Source organism: Erinaceus europaeus, chromosome 15 (genome assembly GCF_950295315.1).
Source record: "Erinaceus europaeus chromosome 15, mEriEur2.1, whole genome shotgun sequence".
Taxonomy (NCBI): domain Eukaryota; kingdom Metazoa; phylum Chordata; class Mammalia; order Eulipotyphla; family Erinaceidae; genus Erinaceus; species Erinaceus europaeus.
This window is the reverse complement of record NC_080176.1, coordinates 10792743-10816918: the sequence shown is the minus strand read 5'-3', so window position 1 is coordinate 10816918 and position 24176 is coordinate 10792743. Positions and strand designations below refer to the sequence as shown.

Below are 24176 nucleotides of genomic sequence, written 5' to 3'. Positions count from 1 at the left end.
GTTTGTACATGCATAACATTTCCCAGTTTTCCATATGACAATACAACCCCCACTAGGTCCTCTGTCATCCTTCTTGGATCTGTATTCTCCCCACCCACCCACCCCATGGTCTTTTACTTTGGTGCAATAAGCCAATTCCAGTTCAGGTTCTACTTGTGTTTTCTTTTCTGATCTTGTTTTTCAACTTTTGCCTGAGAGTGAGATCATCCATATTCATCCTTATGTTTTTGACTTATTTCACTTAACATGAATTTTTCAAGGTCCATCCAAGATTGGCTGAAAATGGTGAAGTCACCATTTTTTTTATAGCTGAGTAGTATTCCATTGTATGTATATATATATATATATATATATATATATATATATATATATATATATATATATACCACAACTTGCTCAGCCACTCATCTGTTGTTGGACACCTGGGTTGAACTGGACAGGTTTCTATAGCCTCTGGTCTGGGTAACTCAGCAATGAAAAACCAAGGGCTTCGGCTTTGCATTCAAACATACATCAGGGCGACTAATGAAAAAGTCATGGGAAGATAGAGGGAGAGAGAGAGAACAAGAGACACCTGCAGCCCTACTTCACCACTAGTGAAACTTTCCTCCCTGTAGATGGGAACTGGGGTCTTGAACCTGGGTCCTTGCACATTGTAACATGTCTGTTGTACCAGGTGCACCACTGCCTGGCTCCCCTCTCTCTCCATTTCTATCACACAAAGTTGTCTAAAGTGGTGGAACTCCAGTTATGACATTCTAATCATCACCATCATGATAAAAACTTAAGTAACGGGGTCAGGTGGTAACGCAATGGGTTAAGCGCACGTGGCAAAAGGACCGGCCTGAAGATCCCGGTTCCAGCTCCCAGCTCCCCACCTGCAGAGGGGTCACCTCACAAGCGATGAAGCAGGTCTGCAGGTGTCTGTCTTTCTCTCCCCCCTCTCTGTCTTCCCCTCCTCTCTCCATTTCTCTCTGTCCTATCCAACAGCAACAACAGCTGTGACAACAATAACAACTACAACAAGCACAACAACCCAGGCAACAAAATGGGAAAATATAGCCTCCAGGAGCTGTGGATTCGTAGTACAGGCACCAAGCCCCAGGATAACCCTTGAGGGGGAAAAAAAAAAGCGTTGGCAAGGCTGGGGGTTGGGTGCATGGTCTATTTTGGTATTCTCACAACTTGATGTGCGTGTTTAAGATCCTTCTCAGTCGAATTAAAAAGGGGAAGAAATGTTAGCTGAGCACACTGCAGGCAACATGGAGATGTGACCAAGGATCAGCGCTGGCAGGCACATGAGTGAAAGTTTAGATCTTCTGAGTGGTGCCAGTTTCCCTTTCAGAACAGATCTCTGATCCCAGGGGGCTCGTCCCGCCTCTGTCTTCCTGCCTGCGGAATGGGCGTGGCACTCTTACTAATAGCACGCCCTGTGACCCAGGCTCTCGGGTAACACCTGGCTCCATCCTCAGGGCCCTTCGATGTAGGTGCGGCGGTAATGAGCCCCCGTAGCTAAGGAAACAGGCTCATGGAGGTTAAGCAGCAGGCCGCGGCTAGTGAGTCGCAAAGCCAGGGTTTACGGCCAGGCTGCCTGGCTCTGGAGCCCAGACTCTTCTCCCTACTTCCTGCCGTCCTCTCGTCAGCAGGGGCAGGAGGAAGTGTTAGGTGAGGTGACAAAACACTGGATGGAATGTCCACATGTCACCACCGCTCAGAGGACCACAGACCCCCGAACCATCTTCTTTCCACAGGACTCTGAGAACAGTGGGGACAGTGGCTACCCCAGTGAGAGGCGGGGTGAGCTGGACGACCCAGACGTCCAAGAACACGTAAGGATCCCCGGCAAATGAGAACGGCGTCACCTGTCCCCTCGTCGTCAGGGAGGACAGGGCAAGGATTGGGAGGGGGGTGTGAGTGGGTCGTGGAGACAGAGCAAGTCGACTCATAAATAAAGGTCGGTGCTGGGGACTGAACCGGTAGGCCTAGGGAGGGGGTGGATATGGAGGATGAGAGGCCCAAGGTTGAAAATGGCAGGCATGGCCTAGGCTGGAACTGGTTGCTTAGCAGAGAGGATGCTGGGTAACAGACAGGATCTGCTGGTGCAGAGAGGGCCCCGATCAACGGCACAGGGTGCTGGCAGTCCCTTGGGGGGATATGCCGGGGCCCAGATAGTACAGACCACCTTCCTGGCAGCATCCTGGTGAAGGGGCCTCTGGCATTGTCAGCCATTAGAGGGCTTCGTGCTTGAGTATGAGGACTAGTCTGGCCTCAGCTTTGTGACCAGGAATAAAGACGGGCAAGGAGAGGACTGGGCCCAGTGTCTGGGGATCCAGTACCTCCGAGTCTATTCTGTCTGTGTGCAGGGAGAGCCAGCGTGAGGCTGTGACCCCACTCCAGCCATTGTCTTGCCCGTTACCCAGCATGCTTTCTGCTTGGCAGACAGGGTTCCAGCTTCTCCTGGGGAGGAGGGTGCTGAGCCTGTCCTCCCCCCCCCCCCCCCCCGGGATGGTTTTGAGGAGGAAGGGCTGCTCCTTGGATCACTCTGCTCTCTGCTGTCTGCCTCCATCAGGGTCGCTCAAACGGTCATCGGAGATCTGAGTCAGATGGAGACAGCTTGGGCAGCTCGGGACGGGTGAGGCTCCCTGAGGGATCCTACAGCCTGAATTACCTTCTCCTTACAATGAGACAGCTAGCAATATTGTCTCCTCTTTACTGTCTGAGAAAACAGAGTCCCCAGGTTAACAGTGAATATTTCTTTTTCTTTTTTTTTTTTTCTTGCCTCCAAGGTTATTGCTAGGGCTCAGTGCCTGCACTATGAATCTACTGCTCCTGGAGGCCATTTTTTCCCCTTTTTGTTGCCCTTGTTGTAGCCTCATTGTGCTTATTATTGCCATTGTTGATGTTGTTCGTTGTTGGATAGGACAGAGAGAAAGGGAGAGAGGAGGGGAAGACAGAGTGGGGGAGAGAAAGACAGACACCCGCAGACCTGCTTCACTGCCTGTGAAGCGACTCCCCTGCAGGTGGGGAGCCAGGGGCTCGAACCGGGATCCTTCTGCCAATCCTTGTGCTTTGTGCCACATGCACTTAACCCGCTGTGCTACCACCTGACTCCCCCTTTTCTTTCTTTTATACTTATATGATAGGACAAAAGGAAATTGAGAGGAGAGATAGAGAGGGAGAGAGAAAAAGAGACACCTTTAGTACTACTTCAACACTTATGAAGCTTCCCCCAGGGCTCGAACCAGGATCCTTACGCTGGTCCTTGCACTTTGCGCCACCTGCGCTTAACCCGCTGCGCTACAGCCCGACTCCCCCTTGAGTCCTTTTTTTTTCTTCTTTCTTTCATTTTTATGTTAGAATCTTTGAAACAATCTAACTCCTTTTTTTTCTAATACCAGCCACCTTTCTCTTTTTCTTTTCCTTTTTTTTTTTAAATTTATTTATAAAATGGAAATATTGACAAGAGAAACAATCTTAACTTTTTTTTTTTTTTTTTTTTACAATCTTAACTTCTATGGAACTTCTCTTTGAGAAAAGAGGGACCAGCAGAGATCTTAGTAGATGTGTGATTTAATGCCTGTTTGTTTTTCATTATTATTTGGTTGCCTATTTATTTTTATTTCTTTGCAATGAAGAATAGGTTACAAGGCTACAGGGTTACAGGGTGTAGCATCACACCGTACCCACCACCAAAACTCTGTGCCCTTTTTTTCAAATAGATTTTTTATTTTATTTTATTTATTTATTCCCTTTTGTTGCCCTTGTTTTATTGTTGTATTTGGATAGGACAGAGAGAAATGGAGAGAGGAGGGGAAGACAGAGAGGGAGAGAGAAAGACAGACACCTGCAGACCTGCTTCACCACTTGTGAAGCGACTCCCCTGCAGGTGGGGAGCCGGGGGCTTGAACTGGGATCCTTAACGCCCGGTCCTTGTGCTTTGCGCCACCTGTACTTAACCCGCTGCGCTACCATCCGACTCCCTGAAATAGGTTTTTAAGACTCGTTTTTGCAGCACCAGAGGTGGTTGTATGGCTAGTGTGATGGACTCTCAGGCATGAGGTCCTGAGTTTGATCCCAGGCATTGCATGTGCCAAAGTGATGCTTTGGTGTGTGTTCCGCTCCTTCTCTTTCTGTAAATCAATAAATCTTTCTCAAAGGTTTTTTTTTTTAATTATTATTATTATTATTATTTTCATAGAGGAGAGGGACTAACACACCAGTCAGCTTTGGCATCTGATGATGCCGGGGATTAAGCTCACACCTCTGGTCTCAGGCATTAGAGTCTGCACACCCTCTCCTGAGTCCCTCTGAACACACTTTGAACTTTTTTTTTTGCCTCCAGGGTCATCACTGGGGCTCAGTGCTTTCAAACAGGAAGCCAGATGCTTCTGGTGCCTCCTAAGGGGAGTCGGCAGAGGGTCCCACCTCCCCAGCCAGACCCAGATTGAGAAATGAGGGGTGCCACCCTTTGTGGTCACTGTGTCCCATTGTCACCACATCCCCCTGGTGTCTGTCCTGGGGCTGGTGAAATCTGAGTGCTTGGAAATGGAGCCAGAGGGACCAGGAGATAGCGCACGGGGTGAGGCAGGGGTACGAGACTCGCAACTGGCTTTAAAATCTGATGTCCTGAAGGAGTTCACTCTCAGACTCCGGGGCCAGGCTTGTCCAGCCCTGTCCAGCCCCTCGATTCTCAGGTCCCCGAGCTCCACGCTGCACGGTTCTCTCCCTTCAGGTCTGTGTGGAGAAGTGGAATCTCTTCAACTCCTCCCGCCTGCACCTGCCAAGGCCTTCGGCTGTGGCCCTGGAAGTGCAGAGGCTTAATGCTCTGGACCTCAAAAGGAAAATTGGGAAGTCCATTTTGGGGAAGGTACCAGCCCTGCGCGTTCAGAGCCCCCCACTAACCCGGGTCCTGGCACCTCTGCTAACCCTCCCCCCACAGGCTGGCTGGGCAGGGCGACCCCAGGGTGCGGCTGCGGCCTCCCAGCCAGCGCAGCCCACACCCCGCTCGCTCTGTGCGGCAGGTGCACCTGGCCATGGTGCGCTACCACGAGGGCGGCCGCTTCTGCCAGAAGGACGAGGAGTGGGACCGCGAGTCAGCCATCTTCCACCTGGAGCACGCCGCCGGCCTGGGCGAACTGGAGGCCATCGTGGGCCTGGGCCTCATGTACTCCCAGCTGCCCCACCACATCCTGCCCGACGTCTCTCTCACGGTGAGGAGGGGCCTCCTCCAGCCCATCCTGGCGGGAGCAGGCACTTCCAAGGTGGCCCCGTCTCTGGACAGTATGACATGGTGGATAGGAGAAGCAGAAGGTCCTGGAGAGAACAAACAAGGGAGGGGTGGACATTAAGGTGGCCTTTGCAAAATGGCCGCCCTTGTAGCCTTGGTTGCTGGGATATTGGCAGTTGTACTGGGGGGAGGCTCCAGGGACTGTGGTGTCACTTTCTCTCTCTCTCTTTCTGATTAAAAATGGGGGGGGGGGCGCATGTGGTGATGCACCCAGTTGAGCATGTATGTTACAGTGTGTAAGGACCTGGGTTCAAGCCCCTGGATCCCACCTGCAGGGTGAAACTTCCTGAGTGGTAAAATAGGGCTGCGGGTGTCTCTTTTCTCTGTCTCTCCCTTCCCTCTCAATTTCCCTCTGTCTCTAGGCGCCTGCGGCCCTGCTTCACCACTTGTGAAGCTTCCCCACTGCGGGTAGAGACCAGGGGCTTGAACCCAGGTCCTTGTGCATTGTTACATGCCATGTGTGCCCTACTGGATGCACTACCACCCTGCTCCTATCTTTGTCTTTCTTGTTGTGCGGGGCACACACTCTGCCAATGTGCCAAAGGTGTGTCCCTGTCTGGACGGTGACTGATTCAGAAGGTACCCTCAGAGGGCCGGGCAGTAGTGTCACTGGTTACTCTCACATAGTACTAAGTACAAGGACCCATGCAGGGATCCTCACCTGTGGGGGTGGGGGTGAGGGGGAACACTTCGCGAGCAGTGAAGCAGGTCTGCCAGTATCTTTCTCTATCTCCCCTTCCCCTCTCAATTTTTCTCTGTCCTATCCACTAAAGTGGGAAAAATGGCCATCAGGAGCAGTAGATTCACCGTGCTGGCACCAAGCCCTAGCGATAACCCTGGAGGGGGAAAACAACTCAGAAGGGACCCTCGGGGGGTTCTGAGGCTTGAATAAAGGAATCCCCGCACGAGGCGCAAAGTGCAAGGACGGGCAGAAGGATCCCGGTTCGAGCCCCCGGCTCCCCACCTGCAGGGGAGTCCGTTCACAGGCGGTGAAGCAGGTCTGCAGGTGTCTATCTTTCTCTTCCCCTCTCTGTCTTCCCCTCCTCTGTCCATTTCTCTCTGTCCTATCCAACAACGACATCAATAATAACAATAACTACCACAACAATTTAAAAAAAAAAAAAAGGGCAAGACAAGGGAAAATAAATAAATATAAAAATTTTAAAAATAAAAATAAAGAACAGTGAGGGGTGGGACCGGGACAGGCAGAGAAGGCCCCCCCCCCCCCCCCCCAGCCAGCCCTTGGTGGCTTTCTTCTTCTTCTAGCGTGGCTTTCTTTCTTTTTTTTTTTTTTTCTTTATTGCTGGGCTCGGTGCCTGCACCATGAATCCACCGCTCCTGGAGGCCATTTTTTTTTCCCCCTTTTGTTGCCCTTGTTGTAGCTTCGTTGTGGTTATTATTATTGCCCTTGTTGACGCAATTCGTTGTTGGATAAGACAGAGAGAAATGGAGAGAGGAGGGGAAGACAGAGAAGGGGAGAGAAAGAGAGACGCCTGCAGACCTGCTTCACCGCCTGTGAAGCGACTCCCCTGCAGGTGGGGAGCCGGGGGCTCGAACCGGGATCCTTACGGCCGGTCCCTGCGCTTTGCGCCACATGCGCTTAACCCACTGCGCCACCGCCCGACCCCCAGCGTGGCTTTCTTGATTCAGGGTATTTACACAGGCCACACCCTGGAAGCTTGTCTAGGGACTTGGGAACGATTTCCACAGGCAGCCCAAGGCCTCTCCCTGGAGGACAGCCCTGGCGTGTTCCCTGGCAGGAGTGCGGCTGGACACACAGTGTGGTTAGGGTGGGACACACAGGGAAGACGCCAGCTGTGTTGGACCCAACCCGACAATATAGTGAGGAAAACAGTGTTACTCCAGGAAGTCTGTCTCCCGCTTTGTCTAGAAATCCCCTGTGGTCCGGGTGCCCCTGTGTGATGGGGCTCAACCCCAGAGAAAGGCCTGGCCTCTGCCTGCTGAGACAGCTCCCAGTCCACTGCCAAGATGGAAACAGGCAGAGAGGGAGAGAGACCACAGTCTCTGTATCTCTTTGCCTCTCTATCTCCTGCTCCACTCTGAATTGATGTTTCTTTCTTTTTTTTTTTTTTTTTTTAGAATTTATTTATTTATTAATGAGAAAGCTAGGAGGAGAGAGAAAGAACCAGACATAACTCTGGTGCATGTGCTGCTGGGGATTGAACTCGGTACCTCATGCTTGAGAATCCAGTGCTTTACCACTATACCACCTCCCAGACCACAAATTTATGTTTATATATATATTTCCTTTTGTTGCCCTTTTTTATTGTTGTTTTTGATGTCGTTGTTGTTGGATAGGACAGAGAGAAATGGAGAGAGGAGGGGAAGACAGAGAGGGGGAGAGAAAGATAGACACCTGCAGACCTGCTTCACCGCTTGTGAAGCGACACCCCTGCAGGTGGGGAGCTGGGGGCACAAATTTATGTTTCTAATAATAAATAAGTATATTAAAAATAGTAATAATAGGGAGTTGGGCAGTAGCACAGCAGGTTAAGCACACATGGTGCAAAGCACAAGGACCGGCTTAAGGATCCCCATTCAAGCCCCCAGCTCCCCACCTGCAGGGGGGGTTGTTTCACAAGCAATGAAGCAAGTCTGTAGGTGTCTATCCTTCTCTCCCCCTCTGTCTTCCCCTCCTCTCTCAATTTCTCTCTGTTCTATCCAACAACAACATCAATAGCAACAACAACAATAATAACCACAACAATAATAAAACAAGGGCAACAAAAGGGAATAAATATTTTTTTAAAATAGAGTAATAAAATAAGTGATGAGTTCCTATTTAGAAATATATATAGCGACTGGGGAAATGGCTCAGCTGGTAGAGTGTTGGGCTTACGTGGCTAAGGTTCCTGGTTCTATCCCCAGATCTTCATTACCAGAGTGTGGTACTCTGTCTCATATGTAATCAATGAAATTATTTAAAAAAAAAAAAAAGAAAATTAAACATCCATGCCAAAACTTGTCTGTGAAACTTCATAGCATCCCTTTGCATAATCCCCTCAGTGGAAAAAAATGCAAATGTCCTGCCAGTGGATGGATGAATAAGACTAAGCATACAGTTGAACATCTGGCCATAAAAAAGGGTGAATTGAAGGGCTGGACAGTGGTGCACCTGGTTAAGTGCACACTTTACCTGCAGTGGGGGAGGCTTCACAAGCAGTGAAGCAGGGCTGTAGGCGTCTCTCTGTCTCTCTCTCCCTGTCTCCCTCCCCCTCTCAATTTCTCTTTGTTCTATCAAATAAAATAAAGTGAAAAAAATATATATGACCAAAGACAGAGAGAGAGTGATCCAGGAGATGGCACAGTGGATAAAGCATTGGATTCTCAAGCAGGAGGTCCCAAGTTCAATCCCTGGCAGCACGTGTACCAGAGTGATGTCTGGTTCTTTCTCTCTCTCCTCCTATCTTTCTCATTAATAAATAAAATATTTTTAGAAAAGAAAAAAGGGAAAGCTAACTTGTGTGAATTTTAGGTGGGATTTTAGTTCCGTTGGCATATTATTTTTTCTTTTTGTGAAAGAAAACATTATTAATGAAAACATTCTGAAATAATTTATAGCAGTATTGTTGACATACTAAATATTATTGAATTGCCTATTTTTAAATTGATTAATTTTTTTTACCAGAACACTGCTCAGCTCTGGCTTATGGTAGTGCAGGGAATTGAACCTGAATCTTCTTTTTTAAAAAAAAACATTAATTTTGTTTTTATTGTTGATGTCGTTGTTGGATAGGACAGAGAGAAATGGAGAGAGGAGGGGGAGACAGAGACGGGGAGAGAAAGACAGACACCTGCAGACCTGCTTCACCGCCTGTGAAGCGACTCCCCTGTAGGTGGGGACTTAGGGGCTTGAACCAGGATTACACTGGTACTTGTGCTTTGCACCATGTACGCTTAACCCACTGTGCTCGATACTGCCCGACTCCCTGAATCTTCTTTTTCTTTAAATAGTTCTTTTCAAAATTTTAAACTTTTAAAAAAATAAACATTATTTTATAGAGATAGAGATAAATTGAGAGGGGGGAGATAGACACCTGCAGCACTGCTTCACCACTCATGAAACATTGCCCCTGCAGGTGGAGTCCAAGGACTTGAACCTGGGACCTTAGGCACTGTGATGTGTGCGCTTAACCAGGTGCGCCACCCCCTGGCCCCAAACCTGAATCTTCTTCATGCAAGTCTGGAACACTAGCTATCCAGCCTTGAATCATCCTTCTGTTGTTTCCAGTAGGTTGATCGCTGGGTCTAAGTGTCTACATCACTCCACCATTCCTGGCTGCCATTTTCCCTTTTTCTTTCTGTTTTGATGGGCCGGGGGGAGAGACCTTTGCAGCACTCCTCCACTACCCGTGAAGCTTCCTCGCTCCAGTTGGGGACTGGGACCCTCAATCGGGTCCTGGTACATGGTAACATGCACACTTAACTGGGTGCGCCACCACCCAGCCTCCGAGTTGCAGTTTAAGTGGTGTATTGTATGGTAATACGAATTTTATTTTGTTTCATAAAATGATCTTTTAAAAAAATTTTAATTGTATTTATTTTCCCTTTTGTTGCCCTTGTTTTTATTGTTGCTGTTGTTACTGATGTTGTCGTTGTTGGATAGGACAGAGAGAAATGTAGAGAGGAGGGGAAGACAGAGAGGGAGAGAAAGATAAGACACCTGCAGACCTGCTTCACCGCTTGTGAAGCAACTCCCCTGCAGGTGGGGAGCTGGGGCTCAAACCAGGATCCTTACGCCGGTCCTTGCGCTTTATGCCACGTGCGCTTAACCACTGCGCTACTGCCCAACTCCCCGAATTTTTTTTTTTTTTTGCCTGCAGGGTTATTGCTGGGGCTCGGTGCCTACACCACAAATCTACTACTCTGGAGACCATTTTTTCCCCTTTTGTTGCCCATGTTCCATCATTGTTGTGGTTATTATTATTGTTGTTGTTGCTGACGTTGGATAGGACAGGGAGAAATGGAGAGAGGAGGGGAAGACGGGGAGAGAAAGAGAGGTACCTGCAGACCTGCTTCACCACCTGTGAAGCGACTCCCCTGCAGGTGGGGAGCTGGGGGCTTGAACCGGGATCCTTACGCTGGTCCTTGCGCTTCGCTCCACGTGCTCTTAACTCGCTGCGCTACCGCCCGACTCCCTAAAATGAATTTTTATTATTTTTACCAGAGCACTGCCCAGCTGTGCTATGAGGGTGCTAGGGACTGAACCTCGGACTTTTAGTGCCTCGGGAATGAAAGGCTCTTTGTGTTGCGAGCCTACTACCTCCCCAGCCCTGTGTATATGAATTCTGCCTCAGTAAACTTGTTTTAAAAAGAAAAGGCCAACAAGGGCAACAAAAGGGAATAAAATAAATAAATATTAAAAAAAAAAAAAAAAAAAAAGAAAAGGCATGGAAGAAAGGGGCCTGTCGGGAGGCAAGAGCTGGCATGCTTTCTGGAGGAAGCACAGCAGATGGAGGCAAGAGAGCGAGAGGGAGCCCAGCTCCCAGCTCCCCCTGCCTGGTGGAAACCCCCAAGGGGCTCACAGGACAAAGGCAGTTCTGCTCATGCCTCTCCAGCAGCCCAGAGCTGCCCAGAAGTTCAGAAAATGGGGTGAAGGCTGATCCTTGGTGAGGCCCAAGCACGCCTCCTTTCCTGCTCTCCCACCACCCAACTTTGCTTTGTGTTGACAGGAGACGGAAGAGAATAAAACCAAAGGATTCGATTACTTACTGAAGGCGGCCGAGGCTGGTGACAGACAGTCCATGATCCTGGTGGCTCGAGCTTTTGATGTCGGCCTGAACCTCAGCCCAGACAGGTACGGATGGGGCTGTCCCCCTGCAGGAGCCAGCAGATCTCAGCCTCTTGATTGTGTCGAATGGGAATGATTGTTGGACATGAAACCTAGCTCTGAGCGAGGGGTAAATGAGAGCAGACCCGCAGTTCTCACGGGACCCGTGGCAGAAGCCTGAGAGGATGGCTGAGATGCCTATCCTCCTGCTCATGTGAAGGTGTGTCAGAGAAAAGATCTCAAAGGAGATGGAGCCTCGAGCCCGGAGTGGTGTCCCCATGTCCCCATCTAGGCAGATGTCAGGTCTACTGGTGATCTTTTATGGGCTTGTGGTGGTGCCAGGTATTGAACCTGGGACCTCGGAGGCTCAGGCATAAAAGTCATGGTGTTATCTCCCAGGTTCTTTATGGATAATCATAAAAGCACTCTTTTCTTCCATTCTCTCTTTGTCTCTTTCTGGTTTTGTTGTTGTTGTTGTTGTTTATTTGTTACATTTTCTTAAATATTTTATTTTGAATAGATACAGAGAGAAATTGAGAGGAAAGAGGGTGGTAGAGAAGAGAGAAAGAGAGAAACCTGCAGCCCTGCATCACTACTCGTGAAGCTTCTTCCCCTCCTGCAGGTGGGGACTTTGAGGGCTTGAACCTAGGTCCTTATGCCAGGTAACATGTACACTCTCCCAGGTGTGCCCCATCCCAGCCCTCTAAGGTATTCTTTCTACCTTTATTTATTATAATTTTTCTTTTTTTTTTTTTTGTCTCCAGGGTTATTGCTGGGGCTCGGTGCCTACACTAGGAATCCTCTGCTCCTAGTGGCCATTTTTTCCATTTTGTTGCCCTTCTTGTTGTTCTTGTTGTTGTCATTGCTGTTGTTGTTGGATGGGACAGAGAGAAATTGAAAGCAGACCTGCTTCACCAGCTGTGAAGCGACCCCCCTGTAGGTGGGGAGCCAGGGGCTCCAACTGGGATCCTTAAGCCAGTCCTTGCGCTTCGCACCATGTGCACTTAACCTCCTGTGCTACCGCCCGACCCCCTGTACCTTTTATTTTTTACAGATTAGACACATGTCCCTCTTCCCCATTTAATGCTCTGGGGAAGGTCTGTTTTGCCCATCCGGACTGGGGAAGGGTGGGAGCTGAAAGGACTGAGCACCTCTAGTTCAGTGGCTTCCAGATACTCTTCCCCACACTTAGTTTGTTGGGTCTATCACCAGTACGTTCCAAATGATTTTCTTTTTTTTCCCCCCACTAGAAACAGAGAGGGGTGCCAGGCAGTGGCGCACCTGATGAAGCACTCACACTACAGTGTGCAAAGACCCTGGTTCAAGCCCTTGGTCCCCACCTATAGGGGGAAATCTCTGTGAGTGGTGAAGCAGGGCTGCAGGTGTCTCTGTCTCTCTCCCTCTGTATCTTCCCCTCCCCCTCCTTAATTTCTCTCTGTGCTATCCAATCATAAAGAAAAATATTTTTTAAATTAGAAAAAAAGATCCAGAGAGGTAGAGAGACAGAGAGGTGGGGAAACAAATCAAACAAAAACACACAGCACTGAAGCTTCCTTCAATACGTGTCGGGGGGCAGGTTTGAACCTGGGTCACACACATGGCAAAGTAGCACACTATCCAGGTGAGCTATTTTGCTGGTCCTGATTTTTCCTTTTTAATTTTTTTTTAATTTATTTTCCCTTTTGTTGCCCTTGTTTTGTTGTAGTAGTTATTGTTGCTGTTGCTGTCATTGTTGGATAGGACAGAGAGAAATGGAGAGAGAGGGGGAGAGAAAGATAAGACACCTGCAAACCTGCTTCACCGCCTGTGAAGTGACTCCCCTGCAGGTAGGGAGTCGGGGACTCGAACCGGGATCCTTTTGCTGGTTCTTGAGCTTTGCGCCACCTGCGCTTGACCCGCTGCGCTACTGCCCAATCCCCGATTTTTCCTTTTTAATAAAACAGGCTTAGGGAGATAGCTCACTCAGTGAGCACACACTTTCCCATGTGTGAGGACCCAGGTTCAAGCCCCTGGATACCACGTGGGGGCACCATGCCACTGGGAAGCACCAGTGGGTGCTGGGGTGGTGCTGCCAAGGTGTCCTCTCTCTCTCTCTCTCTCTTCTCTCTCTTACACTCTATCTGGAAAAAAAATCTGCTCGGAGCCGTAGAATCACACAGGTGTGATGCCACAGCAAAGCCCTGGTGGCAATAATAGTAATAAAAATTATATATTTTCATTTTAATTTAAAAGAAAATAGAATCAAGATTATTTCCTGAATACTGTCCCAACCGGCCGGTTGTATCATTTGTGCACTCAACAGATACTTTTGAGCCTGATCCTTCTGCCAGGCTTTGAGAGTTCAGTCATAACAGGAAAAGTTTGCGTGTATGCGTGCGTGCGTGCATGTGTGTGCGTGTCTTTGTATGTATTGGTGATGGTAGTCGAGGAACCATAACAAGTGAGAATAAACGAACAGGAGTGTCGCAGCTTGTAGTCTTGTGGATTCGGATATTTCCAGATGGTTCCTCTAAAGAGGTGAAGTCTGGGCTGAGCTTAGCAGGCTGAGAAGCCAGTGTGGGAAAAGCTGAGGGAAGGGTCCTACAAGCAGAGAGAGCAGCAGGTGCAAAGGCCAGGAGACACTTACCATGTTCACAGCGCACCTTGTCTGAAGCCACTCGGTTTCTGGAGACCTCAGCCCAGGATCCACCCCCAGGGGCCTTCTGAATCACAGGGCAGGTTGGGGGAGCCCCTAGCCCCTGCTTGATGCCTCCCCATAGGGCGGTTTTGTGCCCACTAGAAACTTCTGCCCTGCTTCCATGAGCTGCCCTGCTTTCACCGGGCTTCATCCTGTTGGAAGACTGTTGACATGAGCTGGGTTTGTCAGGGCGAGTCTCTCGGCTGCTGTCCTAGTCAGAGTGCCAGTCAGAATGTGAATGGTGCCCATCGGTGTGTGGGTACTGGGGGCCACCGTAGCTGGTGATCCTGGGATCCTGACACGGCCCTCTTGCCCCAGTGCCATGGTCACTTCCCCCTTCCCCTCTGCACCCACTTCCCGGCCAGGTCCCCAGACTGGAGAGAGGCCCTGCACTGGTACAGCACCGCTCTGGAGATGACCGACTGTGATGAAGGCGGGGAGTATGACGGGGTGCAGGACGAGCCCCGGTACATGCTGCTGGCCAGGGAGGCCGAGATGCTGCTCACGGGCGGCTGTGGACTGGAGAGGGACCCCCAGAAATCTGGTGAGTCCTGGCACAGCTGCCCCTGGAGTGGGGTGGGGACCAGGGAGGGGCCATGCTTCTGCCTACTGGGTGCTGCAGACTCTGTCCTCTCAGTCCTGGGGGAGGGAGGAGAAAGATTCCTGCAGGCCCCATGTTGCTAGACTGGAGGCCCATTTGTGCCGGCTTTTCAGAGCTGATATGAGGTGACCAACTTCATGTTAGTGGTTAAATCTTTTTTTTTTTTTTTACAATTTTTAAATTAAGTTCAATTTCCATAGCATAAAATCTTAAATATACTGGGTTTTGTTGTTGTTTTGTTTTGTTTTCAGATAATGACAGAAATTGAGAAGGGAGGGGGAAATGGAGAAGAGAGAAAGAGACACCCACAGCACTGCTTCACCACTTGTGAAGCTATCCCCCCACCATAGGTGGGGCTCAGGGGCTTGAACCCAGGTCCTTGCACATTATGACATGTGCGCTCAACCAAGTGTACCACCTTCTGGCTCTTTAAAGGACCAGGGGCTCGAACCTGGATCCTTGAGCACAGTAATACATGCACTCAGCCAGGTATATCAACACCGGCTCCCAGTACTTTGTCTTCTGAAGCCTTTGGATGCTGTTCCCGGGGAGAGTGGGGCCAGCTGGGGACTGGCTAGAGGACAGGTAGCTCACCTTGATGGTCCCATCTTGCCCTTTTGCAGGTGACCTGTACACACAGGCAGCCGAGGCGGCCATGGAAGCCATGAAGGGCCGGCTAGCCAACCAGTACTACCAGAAGGCGGAGGAGGCCTGGGCCCAGATGGAGGAGTGAGGTACCGTGAAGACCGCTCACTCCACCCCCAGGCAGAAGAGCTAGGAGGGAAAGAAAAGGGGGAAAAAGGAAAAAAAAAAGGGGGGGGGACTTCTTTAGTTAGGGAGAGGGTGGGGGCAGGTTTTTTTGGTGTGCTGTAAATCAACTTTTTTTTTTTTGACTCTTGGCAAATGTCTTTGCTCCCAACGAAGACACTACAGCCGTCGTCCCCCAGGGCAGCGTGTGGGGGAACGTACGGACTGAAAAAGCAGCTGGGTGAACCAGCCTGGCATTTTGAGGTTCTTTATCTTTTTTTAAAAAAAATATTTATTCCCTTTTGTTGCCCTTGTTTTATTGTTGTTGTTATTGATGTTGTCGTCGTCGTCGGATAGGACAGAGAAATGGAGAGAAGAGGGGAAGACGGGGGTGGGGGGGAGAGAGAAAGACAGACCCCTGCAGACCTGCTTCACCGCCTGTGAAGCGACTCCCCTGCAGGTGGGGAGCCGGGGACTTGAACCGGGGGTCCTTGCGCTTTGCGTCACGTGCGCTTAACCTACTGTGCTACCGCCCGACTCCCCTGAGGTTCTTTTTTAATCCCTTCCTCTCTCTCCCCCCCCCCCCCCCCCCATGGGACATAAGCAAATGCTTTTCTACCTTCAGTGGGAATTAGGACTTTCAGGCCAGACTGGAACTTGGTCCCTGTGTCGCCTGAACTGGGGTGGGAAGCTTGGCGTGTGCCTCCATCATCCCCAGGCTGTGGACTGTCCTGACTTTCTGCCTCCAACATGAGCACGTATGATACCCTGGGGAAAGTTCCTCACGCCAGATGTTTCCTAGCCTTCCAGAAGTGCAGCTGAACTTCTGGAATCCTGCCCCGGACCGGCTTCCAACGCGTGTCTGAGGGCGGGCTGTACACAGCAGGCTTGATTTTTGTGTGCTCACGCTGACTACCTCTGACTTCTCCACTGACGAGTGTGGAAGGTCTCAGAAAAGGACAGTGACTTGGAACATGGCAACCTCCACCCCCGTTTTTTCTGCATCTCAGTGGCAGCAGCTGCAATGTGACTCAAATCTTCTCCTGTAAAAGACACCGCCGGGCTGGTGAAATAGCACACTCGGACAGTGCACTGCCTCGCCTTGTGTACGTCCCAGGTTCGAGGCTGCCGCCCCCCCACTGCACTGAAGGCAGCTTCCGTGCTGTGGTCTCTTTGACTCTCTCTGCTTCTTTGCCTTTGTTTCTACAACAGAAAAGAAAAAAAAGAGAAAAGAGCCTCTGTATCTTCTTCACATTTCACGTTGAAGAGACGATGCTTGAAGCTGGGCTGACCTTGTACTTGGCGGCAGATGCTTTTACGAGAGCAGCCCTGTGAGATTTAGCTGAGTGAGAGGGCAAGAACTCTTAATGCTCATTCATTCCCACAGTTTCCCCAGGGCCAAGCTATGGTTGTCTGTCTTGAATCAGCTTTTGCCTCAGGAAAAGAATTCTCGATTTCACATGAGTATGATTTTAGTTGGCGTTTCAGATAGCTAGGAAAACAGTCTGACCAGTCCCAAGTGCTGAAGCAGCCTTCCTTTCCTTAAAATAAAATACCAGTGCATGAAAAAAAAAAAAGTTCTTAATCTGTCTATTATGACAGGGCCTTTAAGACTTTGGTGTTAAGTGTTGTGAACCTGTGTAAGTATTAGGCTCCAAAGTTCAGCGTGTGTCTTAAAGGGGGAAATCCGGCAGAGTCAGAATTATTCTTGAAAAAAGTCTCTGAACCATCCATAAATGACAGTGTCCCTTATATATAAATTCTTTTCTGTCAATAACATGTTTCAGTCCACTCTTGATAGGAGTTGGAGCTAACACTCTTTTTTTTTTTTTCTTTGTTTTTTCTATCAGCACCAGTTAAAGGAATTCACTGGCTTTTTTAGTTTGTATCTTTTGAAGCAGTGCAAACCACTAAGTCACATGTGCTGAATATAAGGTAGAAGCAGTCCTAGCTGTGACTCCCCAGGCGAATTAAGCCTCACAGATTTCATGTTTTGATTATGGTGGTTAATTCAGCCAAGCTCCCTGACACCCCCCAATGCTTTGCTATGCAAATACTCTCTATTCCGGTCTAACCGCTCAGTTATATGGCCTCTGGGGCCCAGAAGTATAGTGCCTTGGTCCAGAGTGGGCCTGGATAAATGTGTAAACACATAGAGAACCAGGCCTGGGCCCTGTCTGACTGTATCATTGCAAGACGCTGAGATTTTTTCCAAACTGGCAGCAGCAGAACGCACTCACCCCAGTCTCAAAACCGACTTTTGTGCCTTCTGAAGTTGGCTAGAGCATCAGTTTTTGTTTTTTGTTTTGTTTTGTTTCCCCACAAATGCTGGACATGTGAAACAAAACACACAAAAACAACCCAGGGCACTCCAGCTTCAAGTGCAAGGAGCAGGGTTAAGGACCAGGAGAGAGAGTAGAGGCCAGAGTGTGATCACAGATGGAGAAAGGTAGGGTCTCACAGTGACTGGTGCTCAGCTAGAGCTTGGGTTTGAGAGCTGCCACTTAGGAGGGCTCACCTTACTTGAGATAATGTGCTGCTCTGCCTTGTGCGTGACCCAGGTTCAAGCCCAACCCCCACCACACTGAAGGCAGCTTCGGTGCTGGGGTCTCTTTCACTCTCTCTCTGCCTCTTCTCTCCATTAAAAAATAATAATAATGAATCTCAAAGAGCCTAGAAATGCAATATGAAGTTAAATGAGCTTAGTGTGCCTTTCAATCTTGACACAGGCAGAAGCAAAGCAAAGCAAACCTTTCTCGATACTGGAAGAAAAACGTTCTATGGGAAAATCCAGGGTTTCTGAATCCCCATTCCCCTGCACTCCCCAGAGGCATTGTGGGAACTCACCAACGGAGTCCTTCTTGATGAGCCTCGTTGCTTTTCCCAGTGGTGTCTACTTCATCCCAGCGCCTTTTGTGGACTTGTTTTTACAGATCAACAAATGTCTACACAGGTATAGGCAACTCGAGCGTGGGAGGAGATGAACTATGCGTCCTCACTGCGTGACGTACTTTTCTACCTGTTACTTGTGTTTCTGGTCTCCATGGTAACCATGGGACCTGGCCGAGGTGGACACTGGGTGGGACCCAAGGAGATAGCTGGTTTGCATTCTGGATTTATTTTTGCCTATGTATTCAGTTCCATTTTGCCCTCCCAAATAAAGTGGTTTCTTCCTTCCTGGACTCAGATTCAAGTGTCTCCTGATGACCAGCCAGCCAGAGAAGTCGGTGACTACAGACCAGGGCAAGCTGGAGGTTCCCAGCAGTGCCCCCTTCTTCCAAATTTTCCAGAGCTGCTGGAAAGTGGATGTTTTCAGTTCTGAGCAATACTCAGTTCTGGTGGTGCAGGGATCAAGACTAGGACGACCCCATAGAAAGTGGGGGTCAGGCGGTAGCATATCTGGTTAAGCACACATAGTAGTACTAAGCACAAGGACCCATGCAAGGATCTGGGTTTGACCCCCTGCTCCCACCTGCAGGGGTCCACTTCACAAGCAGTAAAACAGGTTTGAAGGTGTCTTATCTTTCTCTGTCTCCCCCCTCCCCTCAATTTCTCTCTGTCTTACCCAATAAAATGACTACCTAGAGCAGTGGATTCATAGTGCTACCACCAAACCCCAGCAGTAACTCTAGAAGCAAAAATAAATGAAGTAAACCTTGTTAAAATTATTTTAACAAGGGGTTTGGGTGGTAGCGCAGCGGGTTAAGCGCAGGTGGCGCAAAGCACAGGAACATGCATAAGGATCCTGGTTCGAGCCCCCGGCTCCCCACCTGCAGGGGAGTCACTTCACAGGTGGTGAAGCAAGTCTGCAGGTGTCTGTCTTTCTCTCCCTCTCTCTGTCTTTCTCTCCTCCTCTCTGTCTCCCCCTCCTCTCTCCTTTTCTCTCTGTCCTAACAATGACGACATCAATAACAACAACAACAGTAACTACAACAACAATGAAAAACAAGGGCAACAAAAGGGAAAATAAATGAAAAATATTTTAAAAAGTAGTTTAACAAATTTATTTGTTGGATAGAGACAGTCAGAAATTGAGAGGGGGGAGAGAGGAGAGAGACACCTGCATGATGTGCTCAACCAGGTGCACCACTACCCAGCCCCCCTAAACTTTTTTTTTTTAAAGATGCTTCACAACTTAAAACTTAAGAAAAATCTTTGTTACTAGTATGGCATTTGGTTCCAAGCCAATGATTTTTTGAATTTCAGGGCTGGGGAGACAGCATAATCATCATGCAAAAAAACTTTCATGCCTTAAATTCTTTTTTTTTTTTAATTTAATTTAATTAATTTATTTTTTACCAGAGCACTGCTCAGCTCTGGATTATGGTGGTGCAGGGGATTGAACCTGGGACTTTGGAGCCTCAGGCATAAGAGTCTCTCTGTATAACCATTATGCTATCTATCCCTACCCTTCATGCCTAAATTCTGAGGTCTCAAGTTCAATCAAAACAGCTGAGCAGTGCTCTGGTGTTTGTCTTTTTCTCTGTATCTCTGTCAATAAAAGAAATGTGAAATGGCCTGGGAGGTGGCACAGTGATAACACTTTGGACTCTCAAGCATGAGGTCCCGTGTTCGATCCCCGGCAGCACATGTGCCAGAGTGATGTCTGGTTCTTTCTCCTCCTATCTTTCTCATAAATAAACTCTAAATAAAGAAAAAAATGTATTAAGAAAAATAGAAATGTGAACATCAAAAAAGAAGAAAAAGTGAACTTGAAGTCCCCAGTTCCCACATGCAGGGAGGAAGCTTCATGAGCAGTGGAGCAGTATTGCAGGTGTCTCTTCCTCCTCTCTTATCTCTATAAGAAAAGGAAGAAAAAAATGGAGTCCACATGCAGACAGTTGAGCCCCAGTGATAATGCTGGTAGCAAAAAGAATTGTGAGCGGCAGCCTGACAGGTAAAACACACATTTCTTGGGCTCCTAGCTGCCTGCTGACAGGACAGCAGGTAGTTTTATTAATGGCATAAGCCCGTGAGGGTGAAGAGGAAGCGATGTCAATAGCAACACAACTTCAGGTGCTGGATGTAGGCCCAAGAGGCTGCACGGTAGGTCACAGTATCTAACAAACAAGCCCAGGTTTTCTCATTGAAGGATAGAAGGGTCCCAGGGACTTCTGGGAGTGGGAATGAAATGGGACCAAAATGTGGGGTGAATTGAGACAGTGAGAGCATCTAGACCCACTTGGAAGCTAGCCAGCTCTGTGTCCTGCAGAAGCCTGCTCTACAGAAAATCGTTTTCAGTGGACGTCCCCATGTTGGATGTAGACAAGTTTCACCAACCCCCCCCCCCCACGCTGGCCACCTACTTATCACCTCCCTGGAAGAAGGCAGGTGTGCAGAGAGATGGCCGAAGAAACTGACTAGCCTGAGGTTGAAAGGTTGACTTACAGGTTTTGAAGGAGCAGACTGCTCAGAGCACCACAGGAAAGGCCTCATCCCTCGGACCCCACCACCCATACCAGCTCACTAAATAGAGCCCCTCCCTAACCTCCCTTTTTTTTTTTTTTACCAGACTTTGTCTCAACTCTGGCTTCTGGCACTACTGGGGTTTGAACCTGGAACCTTTGATGCCACAAGCCTGAAGAATTTTCTGTATGATCACTATCTCCCACTAGAGTCCCATTTTTTTTTAAATTTCTTTATTGGGGAATTGACATTTTACATTCAACAGTAAATACAATAGTTTGTACTAGAGTCCCATTATTAACCTTGAAAAGCCAGCCAAAGACCCATAAGAGAAGTATTTAAAATGAAAGACATCACAACAAACTAATAGAAGGAAGTGTCTTGGAGGAGATAATATACAGGAAGAAAAAAACAAGAAATATATATATATATATATATATATGTGCTCTTAGATAAAATATCACATGATAAGAAAACAAGAAGCAATTATTAAAAAGAAAATACTGGGTGGGAGTAGATAGCATTATAAGTTCCAAAGTCCCAGTTTCAGTGCCCCGTATCACCATAATCCAGAGCTGATAAGTGCTCTGGTCTAAAAGAAAAGAGTATTCAAGAGGTTTTTGTTTGTTTATTTGAGAAAATGAAAAATCCGTTTACAAAAATGAATGACGTATTAGAAGAACTGGAAAACGGGAGGAAATAGTTGAGTGATCATAGATTTAATTTTGTTGCTAAGAATGGTCTTGAGACTTTATTTTTATTTTATTTTAACATTTTATCTTGTTTTTAAAAAGTTTTGTTTTTATTTTTATTATCTTTATTTATTTATTAAATAGAGACAGCCAGAAGTTGAGAGGGAAGGGGCTGAGAGAGAGAGAGACACCTACAGCCCTGTTTCACCACTCGCAAAGCTTTCCCCCTGCAGGTGGGGACTGGGGATTCGAACCCAGGTCCATGTGCATTGTAACATGCACTCAACCAGGTACACCACCAATCAGCCCCAACATTTTATTTTTTTATATATATTTATCATTATTTACCAGAGCACTGATCAGCTCTGGTTTATGGTGGTGCAGGGGATTGAACCTGGGACTTCAGAGCCTCAGACACAAGAGTTTCTTTGCATAACCATTATGCTATCTACCCTCACTCGTCTTAAGATTTTTTTTTATATTTATTTTTATTCCCTTTTGTTGCCCTTGTTTTATTGTTGTCATTGTTGTTGGATAGGACAGAGAGAAATGGAGAGGGGAGGGGGAAGACAGAGACGGAGAGAAAGAGACACCTGCAGACCTGTTTCAGCGCTTGTGAAGCGACACCCCTGCAGGTGGGGAGCCGGGGCTTGAACCTGGATCCTTATGCGGGTCCTTGTGCTTAGTGCCACCTGCGCTTAACCCGCCGCGCTACAGCCCGGCTCCCCCTCGTCTTAAGATTTTCTATGTGTAGTTTTTAGTCCTTTGTTTTGCTCGGGGCTCTCCTATGCACAGTATCACCACCCCGGGACTGCCTTCTCATTCCATTAGCGCCCACCATAGCTGTCCCCTCCCTCTCTTCCATGGTCCCTCCCACGTGATGCTGGGACTGAGACTTGGACCATTCACAGATCAAGGCACGTGCCCTAAGGTGAGCAAGTCCTCTGCCCCCTCCCATCTTTCTGTTCCATGCCAGACATCGAACCTAGTACCTTTCACATGTAAGTATGCATATATTTTGTTTATTTATTTTCCCTTTTTGTTGCCCTTATTTTTTTATTGTTATAGTTATTGTTGTTGTTACTGATGTCAGGACAGAGAGAAATGAGGAGAGGAGGGGAAGACAGAAAAGGAGAAATACAGACACCTGCAGACCTGCTTCACCGCCAGTGAAGTGGACTCCCCTGCAGGTGGGGAGCCGGGGGCTCAAACTGGGATCCTTAAGCCAGTCCTTGCGCTTCACACCATGTGTGCTTAACCCACCGTACTACCGCCTGACCATGGCTCAATGGATAAAGCATTGGACTCTCAGACATGTGGTACCAAGTTTGATTCCCAGCAGGGCACATACCAGAGTGACGTTCTGGTTCTCTTTCAATAATAAATAAATAAATAAATAAAATAAATCAAACCTTGTAATACTCATGGTATTATAGTATAAAAGTATGCCCTTGTGGGGGCTGGGCGGTGGCACACATGTCACCATGCACAAGGACTGGGGTTCTAGCCCCCGTCCCACCCACGTGTGGGAGGAGGCTTCATGAGCAGTGAAACAGGTCTGCAGGTGCCTTATCTTGCTCTTCTCCCCCATCCCTTTGCCTCTTAATTTTTGTCCTATCAAATAAAATGGAAAGAAGAAAAAAAAAAACATGGAAAAAATGGCCACCAGGAGTAGGTGATTCTGGTGGCAAAAAAATAAATAAAACAGGGCAGAGGGTAGATAGCATAATGATTATGCAAACAGACTTTCATGCCTGAGGCTCCAAAGTCCCAGGTTCAATCCCCCGCACCACCATAAGCCAGAGCTGAACAGTGCTCGGGTTAAAAAAAATAAAGTTTAGCGGTGGATTCATGGTGCAGGCATCGAGCCCAGGAATAACCCTGGAGGGAAAAATAAATGAATAGAGTTTAAAAAAATTAATTAATTAAAAAATAAAATGGTACCTGGTGCTCACTTTGGCAGCACACGAAACAGTATGGAAAAGTAATTCTTTATTATTATTTATTTTCCCTTGTTGCCCTTGTTTTTTTTATTGTTGCTGTTATTGTTGTTGGATAGGACAGAGAGAAATGGAGAGAGGAGGGGAAGACAGGAGGAGAGAAAGACAGACACCAGCAGACCTGCTTCACCGCTCATGAAGCAAGCCCGGATCCTTATCTCTTTTTTTTTAATTTTATTTATTTATTCTCTTTTTGTTGCCCTTGTTGTTTTATTGTTGTAGTTATTATTGTTGTAGTCGTTGTTGGATAGGACAGAGAGAAATGGAGAGAGGAGGGGAAGACAGAGAGGAGGAGAGAAAGACAGACACCTGCAGACCTGCTTCACCGCCTGTGAAGCGACTCCCCTGCAGGTGGGGAGCCGGAGTTCGAACCGGGATCCTTACGAACCGGGATCCTTATGCTGGTCCTTGTGCTTTGCACCACCTGCGCTTAAGCCGCTGCGCTACAGCCTGACTCCCCCTTATCTCTTTTAATAATTTCTTTTTATTAGTGATTTACTAATTATCAACAAGATTGTAAGATAACAGAGACAATTCCATACAATTCCCGCCACCAGAGTTCTGTATCCCATCCCCTCCATTGGAAGGTTCCCTATTCTTTTTTTTTTTTTTTGACTTTTTTTTTTGGGGGGGGGGATTAATGTTTTACATTCAACAGTAAGTACAATAGTTTGTACATGCATAACATTCCCCATTTTCCCATATAACAATACAACCCCCACTAGGTCCTCTGAATCCTTCTTGGAAGGTTCCCTATTCTTTATCCCTCTGTGAGCATGGACCAACATTCTTTGTGGGGTGCAGGAAGTGGAAGGTCTGGCTTCTGTAATTGCTTCTCTGTTGGACATGGACGTTGGCAGGTTGATCCATACTCCCCAGCTTGTTTCTATCTTTCCCTAGTGGGATGGGACTCTGGGGAGGCAAGGTCTTACAGATGGCTACCATGATTCCACACTGGTGAGGTCATCTTCCCAG

General features: G+C 48.0%; 1 protein-coding gene across 1 annotated transcript in view; it reads left to right on the top strand.

The window, feature by feature from the left end:
• The window catches only part of EEF2K (eukaryotic elongation factor 2 kinase), a 59133-nt gene extending 43987 nt beyond the window's left edge, over window positions 1-15146 (top strand). The window contains exons 12-18 of the mRNA XM_060172829.1: window positions 1752-1829; window positions 2570-2632; window positions 4733-4867; window positions 5022-5210; window positions 10981-11105; window positions 14121-14299; window positions 14980-15146. Coding sequence (XP_060028812.1) covers window positions 1752-1829; window positions 2570-2632; window positions 4733-4867; window positions 5022-5210; window positions 10981-11105; window positions 14121-14299; window positions 14980-15089 — 879 coding nt within the window. The 3' untranslated portion in view covers window positions 15090-15146. The remainder of the gene's footprint in view (window positions 1-1751; window positions 1830-2569; window positions 2633-4732; window positions 4868-5021; window positions 5211-10980; window positions 11106-14120; window positions 14300-14979) is intronic.
• Window positions 15147-24176: the final 9030 nt, after the last annotated feature.